Here is a 21,122-nt window from a genome sequence, read left to right on the forward strand (position 1 = left end):
CAAACACATGGCAAATTCACAAATTACATCTCAAACAAATCTGCCTTCTGTTATCAGATATTGCCATAATCTCCTGTCACCAACAATGCCATTTTTCTTATACCAAACTGAATTATACTGAATTAAAAGCTATAAAGGTATTTCCAATTTAATTGTAATTATAAATGAAGAAAATAAGCTTCATTATTTCACAGTTCTTATCCCCCTCAATTTTCCAGAGGGTATATTTACCGAATATTCCAGTTAGGAAAGCTTAAAGTTCATATATGCGCGCGCACACACACACACACACACACACACACATATACACACTCTTATTTTTATACTCTTTCTTCTCCTCTGTCTCCCACATTATTCAGGAAGTACATAGATGTGAGTGTATATTTGAATCCTTTATGTGTTTTAAATAGAAGTCTATATTACTCATCATTCCATCTGAAGGATTTGATAAGCAGTTGATTTGTAATCTGATTTCATTCTGCTGTTAAATCTGCAGAGGGGACTTGCTTACAATAGTGCCATTGATTTCATTCCAGTTATGTTGGCTTTAGTCAGGCTATATTGTTAATAAATTAAGGTAAAATAAATCCTAAAGGTAAAATATATATCCTAAATTCAGCTCCTTGTGAGTTAAGATTGTGTTATAGCCTGCCTAAAACCCCTGTCCCTTCTGTTCACTTTCTGTGTGGCTATGGCAACTCCACTACGCAAGGAGATGGGTCTATGCGAGAGGTCAGTGTCATTACTAAAGGCCTAGAAAGTCAGGGTGTCCACTCTCAAAAACTTTTAGGTTAGGCGGGGGTGGGTATAAGGTCAGTATTTAGCCCATACTCTTTTAGAATAGACATTTTTAAAAGGCCTCCTGAAACTTGAAAGGTGTGAAAAATGTTCTTAGCAATACAAGGGAAACTGTAAATTCAGACAAACTCTGGATAGCTTGTTTCAGTCACTACCATAGTCTGTGGCCTAATGTTAACAATAAACATCTTGCTTTTCTCTCTGTGTATATTTAAAACTCTATGTCCAGATTTCCTTATTTTTCTGAATGGAGCTGTTGTATCTGTAACGATTAAGTCCCCTCCAGTCAGGCTGAGTCTTCCAAAGGCTTCTCCAGGAAAACCACTGCTGCAATGCCCTTCAAATGCGGGCATGACTTCTAACTGGTAAATTATAGGTAGTTATCCCTGATACAGCACTTAGCTTTCAAGCAAAGGGGTCTGGTTTTAGGCCAATGCAGATGCATGAAAAAATAAGCCATGTTGAGTGCACACATTTTCTGAACCACTGACAAATTCATACTCAGCTGATTCCAAACAGAAGGCAGAGTAGCGCAGCTACATCTTTTGGAATGATTGAAACTTATGTTTTATTAAAGCTTATATTATAAGACAAGCCTGGTAACATTTTTCCGTACATTTGTTTGGACCTGAACCTGCCACACTGGGTGCACAAGGAATGCTGGGTCAGACGCTGTGTACATCTGATGTTGCATTATCAACATGCCTGTGATACCATCATGAAATCATATCTTTGTGCTCTGTCCTGCTGGGGGTTGGATGAAACCTCCTGGAATCCACTGGGTGTAAGAGCTGTCCTTCTTTCAGGACAAATAAATGTCAGAATCTGTTAACTGCCTTTATTGATTAAGGCAGCCGAAACAATAAGAACCACTATTGAAACACAGGCCACATGAAATGCCAGTCAGAGGTCGAGGTATGTGAGAAGTAGAGAGGTTTTATTGGATGCAAACACAGATAACTGGGCATCTTTTTTTGTTGTGGCGGGGATGGATAGTGGAGGGAAGATGAGAGAGTGGCCAGCAGCAAGAAATGCCACAGAAGCAGAAAAAATGTAGCAGAGATGGTCAAAGAAGTATATGCAGCATAACCTACAGACAAAGCTAAGGGAGAGAATTTTCTGTAGCGTGCTGGCTGGAAAACGAGGCTTAGAGCACTGAGCAAGGAATTGGTTACCTGTAATTTCATTACTGCTGTATTTATGGAAACAGGATTTTGTGCTAGATTTCATATCTAAAAAGAACTTCAGTCTGTTAGTCCTCCCTTGCCAAAACAGCTCAGAAAGCCTAAAGTTTGGCAGATCCCTCAGGTCAAAAGGGGTAAGGCAGAGCTTAGCATTTTTATGGTGAGAATGTTTTAACTGCCCCTTACTCAGATGCTACGGTACTCAATAAACAATCTCCTTCTACTACAGAATGTATTGCTGTTTCCCTGTAAACCGGAGAGGATGTTTCAAACTGTGTGTTCTTGTTTTGGAGCTAGTGCAGTGGGTCTCAGCTGTTATTCCCATGAGCAGGTGGTGTAAACCAATAGCTCAATAGCTCTATTCTGTAAGTACCCTAGCAGGAAGCAGCATAGCTGTCCTCCGGGAGAGCCCTTGAAGAGATTCCTCTTGGTGTGTGTGCGGAGGGAAGCCAGGAAAGGACTACATGATGAAGTTCTACTGCAGACTCCTGTTGTTTTGCTCAGGTAAACTCTGAAATGAACCAAATGAAACAGCTGGTTCATTTAGGGGCTGATCCATGTCTTCTGTGTAGCACCACAACTTGCTATGTATAAATTGACTTGTTCTCATGTGTGTTAAGGAAATCAATATACTCGTAGGAAAGTTCTTTTTATGGACTGGCATGGTTGACGCTGAAAAACTGTTAAATAGTTGCTTGAAAGTGTGTGGTACCCGCTAAAAATATTCACATTTTAAAGACTTGCTTAAAATACATAAGCTGGAAAGTTTCATATTTAATCATGTATGCACTATTTTCAAGACGAGAGCTGCTTTTCCCCCTCTAAATACATTTTGCCATGCCATGCTCTAGTGTAGCACTAAAATTACATAGACATCTGTGGGGATTTTTAGTAAATATAATTTGAAATGCATTATATTATAACAAGCAACTCCTTTTATTTGTGGAGAATACTGATAGGAAAATGGAATTGATTGACAGCTGCATGTGTTGTACAGAGACTTTTCATAATTCCTATTAAATTTTCCCTTAAGAGACTAATTCTTTTTGTAATTTTAAATACTCTTCACCAAGCTAAAAGAAAAAAATACTTACTAGATTTCTGTCATGTCTTATTGGAATAGACCAGTATAGATAAATTTTGTTAATTGGATTCTTAAAATCCAATATAACTCTTGACCTAAATATGACTCTGTGATCATAACCTACTAGCTGAAATACGACACCAAATACTAATCTTCCTGCCCTAGAAGCAGGAAATGTTGATGCGTAGCAGGCTATCAGGTATACTTCCTGTTGATGTCATCCGAGAATTTTAACAGTAAGTTATTTCATTTCAGTAAATATGATCTGTTTGGAGAAGTGTGTTTCAAATAGCATAAAACATATAAGAATAGGAGCAGGGTAAGGCTGAGTTTGCAGAATCAGCTTAACCAGCTAAGAGCACCTCACTAAAACTCACGCAGAATCCAAAGGCTGAAATCCTGGCTCCACTGAACTGCAGGGCCCGGATTTCACCCAAAAGCCTATGTGAGGGTCAAAGAAAAGAAAGCACGAGGTTGGGATTTCCAAAAGCACTCACTGCTGAATTAACCCTCCTTTCACTGGAATCATGATCTATTGCTTGCAAACATCACTGTTGAGGAACAGAAGGATTTGTGAAGCCTGTCTTTCCCTTCTGTATTGTGCTTTTGACACTGGCTTAAGCTCATGATATAATATACCTGTTCTCACAGATGGCCTTGTAATGTGCCTCTACGGAATTGTAGCTCATAAAACTACGCTCCTAGTGGCCACATCTATATGAGACATGGACTGCACAGTAGCCTAATACTACTGAGCAGTAGCATTACATGGCAAAAACCTTGATGGAATTTTATTACGCAGTAATATTAGTCTACTGTGCAGTAGCATCACAAAAAAAGATGTTCATTAGCATTACTGCCCATTAACTCAGGTTACTGGGCAGTCATTAGTACTTGGTTATACTAGTACTTGTTTAGTATTAGTATAACCAAGTACTAAATGACTGTACAGTCAGCTTCTTGTGCAGATGCAGCCAGTGAAAATGGCTGATAGTAGCTTATAATGTGTTCTTAATGCACTGCATGTTAGATGTTCCCAAACTGATGAGGGCTTGTGTTCCACATTATGCAAAATGTACAAGCTACTTCTACATAGTAACTCTTAGCTTTCTATCCATTCTGAACCAGATGTATACAATCACCTTCTAGAGAAGAACTGAAAAATCCATGGGAAGTAGACTGTAAAATAGTTCTTAAGGTTCTCATGACCATAAAATAAAAAAATGTGTGCAAAAAAATCTCTAAATTTGAGTATTTCTGTATACAATATTTACTCAAATACAAGATGAGGTTTTTTTATCCCAATCAGCATGCAAAAAAAAGTCCCTTCTCTTACATTTGCATACAAGGAAACCTCGTTAAATACAGTGTCTATTATTAAACTGCTACCATAAGCAGCATGTGCTCAGTAATGGAAACCAACTATGAAGTTGATTAAATGCAGGCAACAGTGAGCATGACCATAAAACACATGACCTGTATTGAGCAAACATTCTGATGGGAACCTTTTTTATGTACAAATTTTATTAAAAACACGCGTACCCTACCCTTATTAAGTATCCTTGTTTTACCAAAACTTTATCCCACAAAAACAACTATATATCCAAAAACATACAACTACATATATTAAACCCTTAAACAACATACATCAATCTCCCACAAAAAAACCATTACAGAACTCTTTTTCTTCATACAGAACCCCACGAAAAACTATTACCTCAGTAGCAACCTAAAATTCTCCACCTGAAACTCTCCCCTCCCCTCTCTCTTTCATCAGTGCTTTCTGTTGGTACAGTGAAACAAGTTTGTCCAGTCCTTTTTCCTCTATTTCTTGTCCACCTCTTCTTATCCAATCTCTTCTTTGTCCTGATCAATGTAATATTTCTTTCATGCAGCCTTAGCTTCAGGCACTCTCTTTCAGTGAAAGCCAACCCCTTAAAAATCCAGAGGTCTCTTACTTTACATAAACTAGTTTTAACACTTGCTCATAAAGTCCTTAATAATGTTTCCTCAGATCCCTTTGGTATGAGTCCATTTAGTATCATCTCCTGTGCTAACAAGTTTATTTTGGTGACGCTCAGAAAGCAGTGCACCCTTTCCCCCACTTCCTTTGCATATATACATTCCTCAAACATATGACCCACTGTTCCTTCTTCCCCACACCTCTCCTTTGGGCACCTTGATGAGCTTGTCAAGCTCTATCTGTGTTGCACCTCTCTCACCAGCAAGATATTTCTTACAACCATACATGCGAGATCATCATGTTCCCCTTTTAGTTGTTTACCTACCACCTCTCTCCACACCTTCACTTGTTCTTCTGGGAAGTTTCCCACTGGTACCATCCTGTCTTTCTCTCTCTTACCCCTTTCATCAATTTCTTACAATACTTCAGGACCTCTACCCCTACCTTCCCTATTTTATACCCCTGCACAAAACCTTCCATCCTGATGTAATGAGTGAGCAGTTGCAATGCCCATTGACTCTTCAAAAGTCTGAAAGAATCCCCATTTCCTCAAAATAGAAGCTGAGTGAAATTGGGTGATATGCACTGCTTTCCCCTCTCCCTCCATTAGCACCTTGCATACTGGTCTTACGTATTTCACATAGATGAACAATCTTAAATTCAGCAGCCCTTGTCCACCCTTCTCTCTTGCTTTATACAATTCATATCTAGCCAAACTTTCTCTTCTGGCATTCCAGAAGAACACAGGTATTTCCCTCTGTACTTTTGCTGTCTGCCGCCATTTCGGTGCATAAAAGTGTGTTTATGAAGTACCTGTGTTAAAACTTGCAGGAGTTTCAAAACAGGTAAAATGCATCAATAGTGGATGAAATAGTCCTAGGTACCCATAGTAATTTGCCTATATGCAAATTATTAAAGGTATGTTTATTTCAAAGTTGATGTTTTCAGATTTGCCTCATTTCCATGTGCTCAGAGAGAAAAGGGCCTGACAGTAAGGGATGTGGAGGGAAAGGGCTTCAGGGGTAAGACACTGGGAGGCAGCAGAGGGTAGGTACCTGACCACCCCAGACTTACTTTCCTTGTTGTAGCAGTTGGAGGAGTTGACAAATTCAAGGCAAACCTGCAATAAATAGATTTCTGAATTTGAAAATTATAACAAATTTATAAAATTTCTAAAAATAGATTCTAATTATTAGGGAGGTCACCTTTTATTCAACATCATCTTATATTTGAATAAATACGGTAGGTCAGCTCACTAGGACCTAGGAAGAGAAAATGAGATGAAAATTAAATAAAGATAATGTAATAGGTCTGTCTTCTCTGACGTCATGCAAGTTCTTTAACATAAAATGAAAGCTTTTTCTCCTTTTTCATATGAATTTGAAATGGCTCAGTAGCATGTTGTAATATTTAAGATTTATATACTGAAGATACATACATAAAGCTAGATCAGTAGACAGGAGTAGACCACAAAAACATAGTACTAACATCTTCCTCATGCTCAACCGTGCAGAGAATCACTCCCAAAAACTCCCAGCATGCAAAACATAAGCATACATTTGCAGGTGCAAAACAAGCCACCAGATGGCATTTTTAGATAAAACAAATGTATGTTATTCTTGCGTATATACTTTAAACCTCCAATTTTATGAGCCCAGACAAAGCTGTAGACCTAAAAAGAAAACAAATGAAGTGCCTTCATTTTAGTAAGTCTTTAGTTTACCCAGTTGTCCAAAATTATTTAATATATTTCTAACTGGGTGAGACAGAAGTAGGAGTTTAACAAAGCCTGATTCCAACTTAGGGGAATTCTTAACTTTTTTTTATCTCCTAGTTAGAGCTGTGCATTATTCAAAACGTATTTACCATGCCAGGAAACACAGCTCAGAATTCGACTGGATGATTATACCTGCTAATTATGAAGTGACTATCGAATTGCTCATCAAGAATGAAGGGGGCAGGGGTAGGGGAAACAGAGCACCACCACCCCACACCACTGCCACCTCCCAGGACCAGGGGTAGGGGGGAAGCCTGCTCCACTGTCCCCTCTGTCCCCCTCCACCAGCACCCCACACCACTGCCACCTCCAGCACCACTGGCCTTGCCCACCCCACACCCCCAGCCCTGCTCCTCGGAGGCAGCGGAGCGCCGCCATGGCAGCAGGGGTGGAGTGGGGGGGTGAGGCCAGTGGTGCTCCATCCCCTCTGTCCCTGCTGGCATTGTGGCACTCTGCACTCTAATTGGTTGTTTCACTAACCAATCAGAGTGTTCCAAGAGCATTACGGACAGACAGACGGACTAAGCCTTTTATTATATAAAGATGCATATTAAAAGGATCCATAAAATAATGAATGAACCTAATTATGTTTGCATTCCCTCACTGAACTAAAACTGATTTTACATCAGTATATCTGTATATGTAGCCTGGTACTACCTTGAACTGATGCCCTATCTTCTGTTCTGCAGCTGGTCTGGTACTGAGCTCTGAACATGAAACTCGTCTAGTTAAAGATTTATTCCAGAACTATAATAAAGTGGTGCGCCCAGTTGAAGATCATCATGATACAGTTGTAGTCACAGTTGGACTGCAGCTTATTCAACTTATTAATGTGGTACAGTATAAATTATTGTTCTCAACTCTTTAAGTTGGGGTGCTTGCAGGCCAGATCCAGCCTGCAGTATTATGTTGTCTGGCCCATGGGGCTCTCTGGAGGTCCAGAAATTTGGAGGTAGGGGAGTGGTGCCAAATCTCCAGACCCACAAGCAGCCATGAGCCTTGCATGTTGGATCTGGTACTTGATTCCAGCCTGCAGGGCTGGCCAGGGGGTGATACTGGGCTCCCAGGACTCAACCCCAGTGTGTGGGGGGCTAGAGTGGGAGTTCCAGGCCCCAGGGCCTGATCTAGCCTATAGACAGGCCCCGTATCACTTACCTAGCCCGTGGGGGCAAAAGGTTGAGCGCCACTGTTTTAAGTGATTTGTCTTTTGTTCTGAATAACACTCTTTCTTCCTTAATCTGTATGTCTGCGGTTTTAAGGATGAAGTAAATCAAATTGTAACAACCAATGTACGCCTGAAACAGGTAACTCTTAATCTCATTAATCTTTGTATTCCAAACTGAACATATACAATGGATCAATTAAGACTATGCTAGTCTCCAGAAACTGATCTCTCACACACATGCTCATATGCACACACGATTTTCTGTGATAATTTCCTAAGCAAGTTTAGATGGATGTCATAGGTGACTGAGGGTTTCTTTCAGCAGCATAAGAACATGGCTGAGTGCCTAGGGCAGCAGCTGCACAGTTGGGCAGTGGTGATTTCCAGTTTCTGCTGTCACCATGATTGCAATTGTGCAGCTGTGGCAAAAGCTGTTTCCACCCCCGCTCCCCACATCCACCCCCATTGGCACCTGGGGAAGTAGCCTGTCTCTGCACCCTAGTTACACCACTAGTTTCTTTGTAAGACTATGGAACCTTGAATTTCCATTTGCCCTAAAGAGCCACTGAATAACATTGAGGTCTGTAGAGAAAAACTGCATGAAAAATGTCTTCTTTTGATAGTGATTCAAGCAATGAATTAGTGTTAGAATTAGAATTAATCTCTTTTTAGGTTTTTAAGGAAAGTATTATGTATTTTTAAACAAGTATAAGGAAATGGTAGAGGTACACAAGTCAGTGCTTTTGGGCCTATTTACATGTGTCAAAGACAATTAGTAGCTTTTTAAAATATTTACTTCCAGCAATTCTGATTTTCATTAGCTACAATTCTTCTTCTTTAGCAATGGATAGATGTCAACCTAAGGTGGAATCCAGAAGACTATGGTGGTGTGAAAAAAATTCGTATCCCATCCAGTGATATCTGGCACCCAGATCTTGTTCTTTATAACAAGTGAGCAGTCCAGATTGCATGCAGTCCCAAATGAATCTGAGCTTAAAGGAAAGACACCAGTGGTCAGGGGATTTTTCTGCTGTAGATGTTTGAAACTATTTATTAAATTGGTCTCTTGCGTATTTATAGAGCTGAATATCTGCACACTGGGTATCCAGCAGTCTACTTCTATAACAGTGATGGACCTTGTTCTGCTTCCATCACTGAGCATGTCTCGGAAGAAGTTTTCTTATAAGCATGCTACCAGCTGGCCTGATTCCAGCATGCTGGGACTAGGGAAATAAAGAAGCAGAAAACATGTCCATTCTTTGACGAGCAAGAACAAATCCTTGCCATTCACCCATCCTTGTAGCATGATGACAGTGGAGTTGCACCTCAGTCCTGAATTTGATTCCTAGATTTTGTAATCAATGGGTCAAATTCTCCCAAGTTACACAAAAATAACTAGTGCCCAGCATTTTACTCTTTCTATGTTGTCTTCAGTTTAATGTTATGCTAAACATATGCCAATCCTGTCCATACCATTGTTAATGTCCTTTTCCTTTTGCAGTGCTGATGGTGATTTTGCTATTGTTAAAGACACCAGAGTTCTTTTAGAACACACAGGCCTGATCATATGGACACCACCAGCTATTTTTAAAAGTTACTGTGAAATTATAGTTACACACTTTCCATTTGATGAGCAGAACTGCAGTATGAAGTTGGGCACTTGGACGTACGATGGTACAGTGGTTATTATCAATCCGGTAAGAAACAATTTTATAAAGGGGAATATCAGTAGAGACTAAATACTTTGATTTGAATGTTTTCTGCTCATCCATCTTTAGGGAAGTCTGTGTTTTAAATTTTAATTGTAATCTTCTTTTGATTGACAAATAAACAGGCACCGGAATTATTTACTATTCATCTCAAAATGTAGAATGTATTAGGAAATATAAAACTGTATTAAACTCTACAGCAGTTAACAGCAGAACTAAAATTCTCAGCTCAGCATAGCTCCATTGGTGTCAATATAGCACCTAGACAAAGATATTAAGATTCATAAGTACAGGCCTTATCTCTTAACTTCAGGGTAACCCTCTTAGCTGTAGAAGCATTACAATATAGCATTATTGAACTAGAAAACAAGCACTTATAAATGGTTAGAGTCCTCCAACCCTACTTTAAAGCTATATAACATCATTAGTTACCTGTCCATACCCTCCCTTATTCACCATAGCAATTAATACTGAAGTCTCCAAATGCAACCTCCAGCTCTCATTCAAAATTGCCCTTTTGGTTTCCACAATTCTGCACACACTTGCCCTGCTCTGTTCCACAGACAACACCTACCTTTTTTCATTTGCGGACCCATAAAAAAGTTCGAATTGAGCTGAGGACCTCTTTGAATTGTGAGTGTGGTATATTCAGATATATTTGATTGATCAGAGTCATTTTTCATGGACCCTCTAGACATGGTCTGTAGAACCCCAGGGCTAGAGACAGACATTACACATAAACTGGTTTAACATAAACTGATTTGACAGACGTTACACACAAACTTATTTGGCTCAAACAGGTTTATGCAATGTCTGTCCCAGACTGCTTGCTGGTTTAAGTTTAAATCAGAGTTCCCCAGCATGCTGTCTGTACTGGGCAGGGCTCTCTGCTCCACAGCAAGGCTGGCCCCTCCCCTCTGTTCCCTAGCTGGAGCTCAGCACAGATTTGAAGGCACAGCAGGGTCTGCCTGGCTTCCCCGTGCCCTCCTCCTCTCCCCCTCTCACCCCTCACTGCTTAAGCAGAGATCCCTTCCTCCTCTCTGCCACAGCAGGAACCGTAGCCAGCATGTGGCAAGCTATGTAATGGTGTCTGAACCTCTTTCCCTGTTCCTTTCTAAGCTAGTTCCTCTTGCTTAAGCTATTACGTTGCACATTTCCTTTTTTCCTTCAACTTGTTTATAGCTGACTCTCTAAAGTATTTTGTTGAACCACATTTAAAAAGCAATATATTAAAATAAAGTAACATAAAAAGGAAAGGTTGGTTTGCTTACAATACCAGACACAAGATTTGTTTATTAATCCAATGAGTCTGTGATGAGGTTGGATAACAATTCAATAAATCCAATTTTAAGAACTCTCATTTATCCTGCCAGGAGAGTGATCACCCAGATCTGAGTAATTTCATGGAGAGCGGTGAGTGGGTGATGAAATACTACAGAGGCTGGAAGCACTGGGTTCGCTATGACTGTTGTCCTAACACGCCCTATCTAGATATTACCTATCACTTCATCATGCAGCGTTTACCTCTCTACTTCATTGTGAACGTCATCATTCCCTGTCTGCTCTTCTCATTTTTAACTGGGTTAGTGTTTTATCTACCCACAGATTCAGGTATGTGTATTTATTCATTTTACTGCAGTAAGTACCTATTTAGGTACTGACAGAAGTGATATTTGTTGCATGATCAGAGCCTTGAAAGGACTCTCCAGACTTGAAAGCCTTGACAGAAAAGCATGGCTGCAGAGTACTTTAAAAATGCCCAAACACATGACAAATTAACCCACATTTAATGGGGGTTCAGATAAAGGTGCTCCCAGGAGGAGTGCCTTCAGTAACTTCCATTTGTCCCTGCGATGCTGTCTGTAGGATGGGACAGGGGAAAGGCAGGAGAAGGAGCTCCAGTCTGGGGTTTGCCCAGCCTGTGCTGGAATGTGTAGGTGGGAAGATTGGAGCCACACCCCCAGGAGGGGGGCTCCAAAATACCCATTCCCCTTCCATCTCCTATCTACCTGCCCCCTCCACCCCCAGCACAGACTGGGCAAACCCCAGACCAGAGCTCCCTCCCCTGCCTTCTCCCCCTCCCATCCTGCAGACAATACTGGAGTTGGGGGCATGGCTAGGGGAGATAGGCTCCAGGCAGGCACCTCTTTCTGCTGGATCAGCTCCAAGGTGGAGCTTGATTTTTCCCACCCCCTCAATCAAATAGTGAATGCTTATTGAGTTGGGGGAGTCACTGTAACTCGGGCACTCTGTAAAGCACCATGAGTTACAGTGGGGAGTTGCATGCCTGTCAGCACCCTTACTCTCAAAGGAACTCATGACAAATGCCATTCTTCACAACTGGCCTGGTTCTGAGAGATCCTCAGCAGCTATAACTCCCACTGAGATCAGTGGAGAGGTGCTCAGTGCTAGTGCTTGCCAAGATCAGGCCCATAGACTAGGATGATAACTATAGGCCTATCTTTAAAAGTTCTGAAACTGCTGGTTTTTGAGTAAATTAAGCTGATCCTGATCCTTTAGATCAGGATCAGCCTAATTTAATCAATGGCAAAATGTCTATTTAACTTCAGTGGCAGCAGGATTCAAACAATTGATTTTTGCCTTGTAATATATTTAATATATTAGCAGAATGCACAATAAACAAGTTAATGGTGCCATTGAAACCTTTGAAGTAGTGTGTTAGCATTCTGGGAGGAAGATTATCAGTTATTTTCAATTAGCTTCCCTGATGTCACAAATAAATTAGTAACCCTGGTTTCCTCCTGGCCTGTAGTGTGTCCCATGGTTAACCCTGAGGAAAAAAACATCTTTTTATTGCAATGCTTGCCTATGCAAAATTAATTTTAATCCATGTCTAGAGTTTTCCCTATCTGTTAGTAATTTAATTCCCTTTAATGAAGGACTTCAAGGAGAGGTTTTAAAAGATGACTTGCAACTAGACTGAATAGACAAATAGTATTGTATGGATTGGTTTTGTCATCCTTACTCCTTAAAAAAGTCTCAAAGACCAAGAACAAACGCTGTTTTGTCCATCCCAATGTAGGATTACCATGTTGCCACCTGGAGCAAAACTAAAACATCTAAAGGAACTGAGATCAATCCAGTGACAATTTGATATGTTCAGTTACTTAACTCCTACAGATCTTTGGAATACATGTAACAAAGAAATGGTCAGTGCTTTCAATCTGTCACCAGACCCAGGCATGCTGTGGCAGAGTCAAGCTTGAAGCTGAAGGATGCTTACAGAAGTGCAGTGAGGCTGCTCCGACACGCTGTGAGTACAGCATGTTAGAGCAGACTTGATTTACCGACTCTGCTGGAGTGTGGTAATTACCGTGCTCCAGCAGACTCCAACATCACATGTATCAGCATTCCTGTGCTGAAAAAAGGGGTGCTTTAACTAAACCTGATTAAAGCCTCCATTTTTCAGCAAAGGGATGCAGGTGCTTTAATTAGAACAGCTCTTGAAGCTGTTCTAATTAAAACGCCACCCACCTTCCCCCTCCCTCGGAGCCTGTATATAAATACCTGAAGGTTTTATCCAACCTTGGTTCTTCCATAGTGGTACAAGGACATTAGTGATGGAATAGCTTGATTTTCTTTTTTGGGTTGTGAGGTGTTATGAAATGGTATAAATGTACAACAGCCACGAGATCACATTTCTCTACCTGAATAACACTCTCTTCACTATATGTTGTTATGATGTTAACTGCAATCTTGCTCATTTCTTCATGGCAGGTGAGAAGATGACCCTAAGCATTTCTGTTTTGTTGTCTTTGACTGTGTTTCTTCTGGTCATTGTGGAGCTGATTCCTTCTACCTCCAGTGCAGTGCCCTTGATAGGCAAATACATGTTGTTTACCATGATATTTGTAATAGCTTCAATCATCATTACAGTCATTGTAATCAACACCCACCATCGTTCCCCAAGTACTCACACTATGCCACAATGGGTCAGAAAGGTGAGAACGATTATTTACTGACAATTTCTCTGTTTCAGCAAAGCACTGAATATTTCACTGTGAGGCTTTCTGATAAAAACAAAAACAAAAAACAAAACCTGAAAGCATTGGGGAAGTAAATACATTAACACTGTGTCAATTTTAAGAGATGGAATTAGAGCCAGTGTTTACTTGCTCTTTACAGGGAGAAATATTGTATCGTACCTACCTTACCAAGACAACTCTAAGTGAAGTATCACAATCCAGGTAAAACTCTGGGCAGACAGTATCAGGGCCCCCCGCTCTTTTAAATAGCTAAATGGTCTGTGCATAGATAGACTTTCAAAGGAAGGCAGATGAGGCAAAAGGAGGTGCCATCAGCAAGCACAGAGAAAAGGAAAGAGGACACTTGTACTTGGTTTAGGTTAATTATGTAGCTCCTCATGAGAACATATGAACAAGGCTGCCCAGCTGATGGCCTGCAGGCCAGTGCTGCTGCCTCTTCTGCTGATGTACAGCAGAAAAGGGTCTATGAGCAAGCTGCATACCACCAGTGCTGCCTCCATAATTGTGGGGCCAAAGAGATGGACACACACTACCTGTGCAGCCCATGTGGCAGGCAGCCATGTGCTGCCCATGCAGCAGAGCTCAGGGGGCTGTGCACTTCCACCACTGCCCATGCAGCAGGAAGACAATCATGGGGAGCTGCAAGAATCCCAGAGGCCTGCTCCTGCAGTGTATGACTCATGTGATATATGGTCCCCAGCCACCCTGAAGATGGATAGCCCTGCCATAGGACATCAGGCTTCATAATTTCTGCCCCATTCAGTGGCCAGTTTCATCAACCAGCCAAGAGGTCCATCTGCACCCGCTATGCAGAGTTTATGTGAGCTTACCCATGACAGCTCCCTACCCCATGCTGCAGGAGAGTGACTAACAGGACTCCAGCTGGAGCCAAGGGATTCTTCCCTGCTCTCCCATCACATTGCACCACTTTGCCCATTGGAAAGACAGGGAACCCTCTCACTTAAGCCTAAAACATGGCCACTGGACTTAGTTTCATACGTATGTTACCACAGGTTCTCTTCCAGGGAGACCAGGACCAGATTTGCTGACTCCGCTATTCATTTTAACTCCTGGCTTGCATGCTCTAGCATTACACTATGTAAGACAGATGTGCTACACACCAAACTTGCTCTGAAAATTGTGCCTGACTCCCAATAGGAGAGAACTGTTGGATTTGCCCTGCAGTGTAGAAAATCTGCTGCAGAATGGGAGAAATTTCAAGGGCCCAAATCTATACATTAGCTTGACCTCAGAGAAAAAACCTCCATTGATTTAGAGAAACTTGAGATGATCCGTATGTGTGCATGAGTCTGTAAGTAAAACATGTGTAACAGGATAGCCATTGTGAAAAAGAAGCCAAAAGAATTTCTCTGCAATACATCTAGACACGATGAGTCAGATTCTCAGCTGTTGTGTTTTGACATAGCTCCACTGAAGTTAGTAGGACTGTGCTAATTTATGCTAATTGAGTATCTTGTCTGTCATATTACACTTCACTGAAATATGGATATATATTTTATTTAGCAGCAGAAAATTGTTTCCAGAAAAAATGTGCAACAAATTCGTGGATGAATGGGTCTGCCCCAGGGCATTTGATTTTTACAAGACAAGTAAAATGTGAATAAGGCATGAGTTATGGCATACTTCTGAACAAGGAATTTCTATCAAAACCAGCAAGGGACATTATTTGGTAGTTAGGAATTTTGACTTTGTCTTACTGATGTGACACTGAAGCAATCTTTCTAACCTGATCTTTTTCAGATCTTTATTGATACAGTGCCAAATGTTATGTTTTTTTCAACAATGAAACGGCCATCCAGGGATAAACAAGAAAACAGGATTTTTACAGAAGACATTGATATTTCCGAAATCTCTGGAAAACCAGGTCCTACTACTGTCAGCTTCCACTCCCCACTCACCAAAAACCCAGATGTGAAGAGTGCTATTGAGGGAATCAAATACATTGCGGAAACAATGAAATCAGACCAAGAATCCAAAAATGTAAGCCATTTTTTTGTACGATACATCTCTTGCTTTTGAATCAATGTAATTTCTGGCAAGAAATCTTGCCATTTCTTTCAAATGCACTTCACGTAGAGTGTCTGCCTTATTTCAGAATCCTGTTTTATTTTTCTTGATGTAGTCAATAAAGAATGATAAATAATAACTGCAAATGACGAGTGAATCTTGGCCAAAGGATTGTGTGGCTAACTTATTATACAGCACTGCTAATTTTTTCCAAGTGTAATACTTTAAGTGACAGAAGGAGTGATTGAGAGGACTTGAAACAGTGTCAAGGAAATTAACATTCCAGAAGAGTTTCTTACTATATCTTTGTTAAGTAATTAGCAGCTTACAGCATATTACCACTAAAAAGGTAGGGGGAAAAACCTAAACAAAGTTAAGTGCTAACAGAAACACTTTTTTTACCACCTCAGAGTTCTTAAATGTGACCTGTAAATGTTAACTCCAACTATGACATACTATTATATTTTGTACTGGATACTCTAAATAATCCTTGTAAGAGAGGCACATAATAAGCATTTTTTAGAATATTTACATTTTCTATATCACTAGTCAAATGAAGGTACAGAAGCTCACAGAGATGGGTATGACAGCTTTTCCTTGAAAAATCTTGCTTTCCCGCCTCTCATAGAAAGTTAAGTATCTGTGCTGAAAACCAAGGTTGAGAGAGCCAGGCTGCAGGGAGTCATCATTAAAGACAGGATCATGACATGCTCGGTCCAATGTTTACATCATGTGCCTTTTACTGCTTTACTCCCAACAGATGCTACTCAGAATGGCAGCCTAAACAGCACCTGGCCTAAAGGGTCTTGCAGTAGTCCCAGTTCTGGCAAGCATAATTTGGCAATCATTGTCCCCCACAGCTGTGGATGGGATTTAGGTCCTTATAAAAATGAGGGGCCTTTAGAAGAGGTAGAAACAGATTCATAGATTACTGCTGGGTGAAAGAAATGGAGCCATATGAACAATAAACTCTTCACTCTTTGACCAAACCAAAACATAGTTGCGGACAATAAATGTTTTGGCTTTATATTTTTAACACTTAAAAATACTGACATTGCCTTTTTAAAATAAAATTAAAATGTCATTTTGAAACATTTTAAATGAAACATTTTTAGTTTTTCCAAATGAAAACAAAGAAACAAACTAAACTATTTAGCCAAATTTGACCTAAAATGCATTTTCCCTTAAAAATGCATTTCTAGTGAATAAATTGTTCAATAAAAAAATCCCTTAGTTATAAGGGAACCATGACCTACAATGTTCACTCTAGAACAGAGGTGGGCAAAATATGGCCCGTGGGCCCACCAAGGGATTCTTTCTGACCTGTGGTGGGTCCCTCAGCCCCACGCAGCCCAGGCAGGGGGAGCCACCCAGGCTGTGGCACACATGGCCAGTCCCACTGCCCCCAGGCACATGGCAGGGTGGGAGCAACACAGCAGCCACACATGACTTCCTGGCAATCCCTGTGGCAGCAGCTCACTCTGCCCGGCTGCCACAGCCAGTGTCTCTGCCATCACTGCTGGACCTGGCCCCACTGCCTGGGCACCCTGCCCACCGGGGTCCCTCACCCACCTGCCTGCCCTCTCTGTCCAACACCCCCAGCAGTGGGTGCAGGGCAGATGGACCTAGGGCTGGATAGGATCAATTGCTGCTCCTGCTGAGCTGAGTCAGCACCCCTCTTCCCCCGCTCCCTGGCCCACAACAGCTTACCAAAACTCCTTAAGTGGCCCTCCCGTCCAAATAATTGCCCATCTCTGCTCCAGAGGCTGCCTGCACATTGTATTGCACAGTGGAGTGTGACAATGGGGAATGTTCAAGAATTTTGGTCAGAAATACCAGGACAAATCCCTGATGTTATGAAACGTGCACTATGATCAGCCTGAAAGAGGGGGGCTCAACCCACAGCCCATGGACCAAATCCAGCCTATAAAGCCGTATCATCCAGTCCCCAGGGCTCTCCATGGGTCTGGAAATTTAGCAGAGGAGCAGTAGCAATTAGTACTGCCACCACTCCCCCACCACCAAATTACCAAGCCCCATATGGCTGGCTCAGCTCGAGCCCCACACACCAGGATCAGATCAAGGCAGGCAATTGCTGTGTGCTGGGATTAGGCTCACAAACCAGATCTAGCTTGCAGACCAGTTTGGCATTTCTCATCCAACCTGGAGTGTAAAAAGGTTGGCACCACTGGCCTAGAACACATAAGACCTCTGGTTTTCAGGACTCAGTGAAAGGAAAGGATGAAGGATTAAGTCAGTCTGGATAGCATAGGTGTTTCAGAGCACTAACCTATTCCTGTCAGGAACATGAGTATTTTTCCATACTAATATTTGAAATCAGAAAAAACTCAGTAATTGCTGAAATGCACATAAGAAACATAGCTTCTAGGAATTTCTAACTATCTCTTTTCTTTTAATCCTAGGCTATGGAAGAATGGAAGTTTGTTGCAATGGTAATTGATCATCTTCTCCTCGGTATCTTCATGTTAGTTTGTATTATTGGAACATTAGCTGTATTTGCTGGTCGTCTTATTGAATTAAATCAGCAAGATTGAACATGATGTATACCTCTGGTCTGGGGAGCACAGTTTTATTGACAGCATTGTCTTTTACTGAATACATTCTATTGTGCCACCCATTGTATTCAGCCCAGCAGTCTGAAGTTTCCACAGACAAGAATTCATTCTCACTGGGAATAAATGGTGAAGATAAAAACAAATCTTCCACATTTAGCATGTCTGGGCCACTTCTTGAAGGCTTCTCTTTCAAAAATGCACATTTTTGAGCTGGTAGTTTGACAGGCCTGGGGAACAGTCTGCAACCTGTTTGGATACATTTTAATGCTAATTTTAAAAAACCTAAAATATATAAATAGAATGTTTACTTTAAAACAGCCTCAAAGCCAAATTTTGTCCCCAGCTGCAGCCTCCACCATTATCTGTCAATAAAGATAGGATTTTTTACTAACATGCTTTATCTGGGTTTTAAATCAGTATCTAAACTTTTAGGTTACAAGCTGATTTCAAAGCTCTGCTATGTGGGTTCTGTATTGGCAGCATCACAAATTAACCTTCCACTAGCAAGACATGCCACAGCACAAGGCTTAGAAATGCCATTGTTAAGCTTAGTTTTCAAACACTACTCAGAAATGGCTCATGATAAGTGCTTTTCTGTTCATGGGAACTCTACGTGGCTCTGTGTGGAGGAGGCAATTTTACTGTTAGGCAGTTATGGAGAGAATCCAGCCCAGTGCAGTGAATGCACATGAGCATTTTTTGCTGCCACACTTCCCTGGAGCCAGGGCAGGCACGGCTGCAGGTAGCAACTGTGAGAGAGAATTTGCACCTTTGGCACAGAGCCCAGTTCCATGATTGGCTCAGAGACCCAATGTAAGGGAGCTAGCTGTTAGAAACAGGGCAGAAAGATGATCAGTATTTAAAGCAGTCCAGTAACACTAAGCCTTTTCATCTGATTGCAGAAGGCTGTTACCACCATAGTTTAGAACAAGAGCTCAGGAAGGACTGCTTGCAGGTAAATGTGTTGGCTTCCATTCCCCTGACCAGCCCCACAGAGTTCCCTGAACAAAGCCTGGAATTTTATCTTATATACAAGGGGAGTTTTACACAGAAAGTCAAACAATAAACCTGACTCCCATCTGGCATCCCTCAAGTGAATCAAACTTGCATGAAGTTGGATTTCCATAACTAGATGTACCAGGTCTTCTCTCCGAGCCCAACATCAGATTCCCTTGCATGCCTCCCTCATTGCAGTCTTCCAGTCTCTACTGAATGAATCATATAAGTATATGAATTCAGCCTCTACAAATAAATTCTAGGTTGAGGGATTTTTCTTAAACAGTTTGTTGCGAATATTAGTCAAAATTCTAGCTATGTTGATTTTTTGTTATTTTGATACACAGATAGCATGGTATTTGTTTGGTTGTTTAGAACTAATTTGTGAAGATTTGTATTTCTGGTCAATATTTTTTATGAATATTCTCTAATATTGACTTAAAATATGTTCAATTCACCTGCTTTCATTTTGTTCACTGATTTATTATTGGGAAATGTACACAAAAAGGGTGTTGAACATGGGGGAAGAGAATCAAGTTGTTTATTTGATTATATATTCAGAGCTTGAGCATACATGACTTGATGTATCCATCTAATTAAAATCAAGAATCTCACTTTAATCAGAAATCAGAATGTTATTCTCTGAAAGTGTCTGGGTGCAGGTTAGCCCAGGGTACTTGGACACAAAACTTTTTATCTTTAGATTGCTGGCTTCAGTCCAGTTCAGTTGATTCATAATTGTTTGGTGACTGTTGGTTTTCCTATGTGCAGACCCAGCTTCTATAATTTTTAATTATAAAGTGCCATGGAAGTGTGGCCTCTGGCACATGGCCCTCCTATGGCCAGTCTGCTCCGCTTGTTAGTATGGAATGGAGGGGAAAAGCCATGGCCCTGATTCCCCACTTCTCTGTCATCATGGCTGGTGCCATGGAAGTCCTGAGCAGTCCTTGCATCAAGGTGAATGGAAAGACTGGAACTGTGACAGGGCCCTATGCAGGGCATAACTCCTTGTACTCTCCTTATCTGTGCATCCCACACAGCAGCTCTTCAGCATCCAGCTCATATTAATATGGAAAGAAATACTCAAGCAGTTATGGGACAGCTGACTGGCTACATGCTGCTGGCTCTCTCTTTACAGCTACTAAAAAGTGTTAAGAAAAACTTTAAATCCTTAGTTTCCCTTGTGCTTATTTTCCGCATCTTTAGGTGCCACAGATTATTATGTGACTGCAAATGGGAGGGAAGGTCTGTGTCATCGAGTGGGAGGCATGGTATCCATGAAACAGTCTCTCCATTAAGACATGCTTTACACTAGAAACATTGACATTCAGTCACCATTTTAATGAATAACTAATAATTTTGGGTGCCTTAAGTTTTGGGCTGCTCGTTTTGACATCTTAAGGTCTGTCAGCACAGTAGTGCAGTATAGTTATTCAAGCTACTCACACAAGAAGCAGTGTGACTGTACTAGCACAAAGCTCATTCGTTTTTCTTAAATTAGTGCAGATGGAACTCCGTGTTCAATGGGGTTAATTAGCTGAAGTGGAACCCTGTGCTTCGACAGATAGACTGCTTGATTTAACTAGCTTGGTGATCTCTACTATGCAATGAGGGTGTAGGGTCAATATTGCCTTGGGGCAGTGATTCTCAACCAGGGTTCTGCAGCACCCTGGCGTGCCTTGAAAGCCTCTCAAGGGTGCAGTGGGATGCCGCACAATGTTAGCACAGTTACAAACATGCTACACAAGATAAACCCAGAGTTTTTAAGTAGGAATCCATGGCATTAAAACATTCTGCCCTGTGGTGGGCCTTCTGAGTTTTTTGCAACAGAAGAA

At 41.2% G+C, this 21,122-nt stretch overlaps 1 protein-coding gene across 1 annotated transcript; it reads left to right on the forward strand.

The window, feature by feature from the left end:
• Positions 1-2,328: 2,328 nt before the first annotated feature.
• On the forward strand, positions 2,329-19,907 carry CHRNA1 (cholinergic receptor nicotinic alpha 1 subunit). Its single transcript, XM_090045434.1, has 9 exons — positions 2,329-2,486; positions 7,496-7,641; positions 8,066-8,110; positions 8,813-8,922; positions 9,473-9,668; positions 11,054-11,291; positions 13,419-13,642; positions 15,449-15,688; positions 18,139-19,907. Exons 1-9 carry the CDS (start codon positions 2,447-2,449, stop codon positions 18,268-18,270), a joined length of 1,371 nt encoding a protein of 456 aa, XP_089901560.1. The 5' UTR covers positions 2,329-2,446; the 3' UTR covers positions 18,271-19,907.
• Positions 19,908-21,122: the final 1,215 nt, after the last annotated feature.

This window comes from Crocodylus siamensis, chromosome 4 (assembly GCF_052110815.1).
Source record: "Crocodylus siamensis isolate JL-2025a chromosome 4, ASM5211081v1, whole genome shotgun sequence".
NCBI classification, from domain to species: Eukaryota; Metazoa; Chordata; order Crocodylia; family Crocodylidae; genus Crocodylus; species Crocodylus siamensis.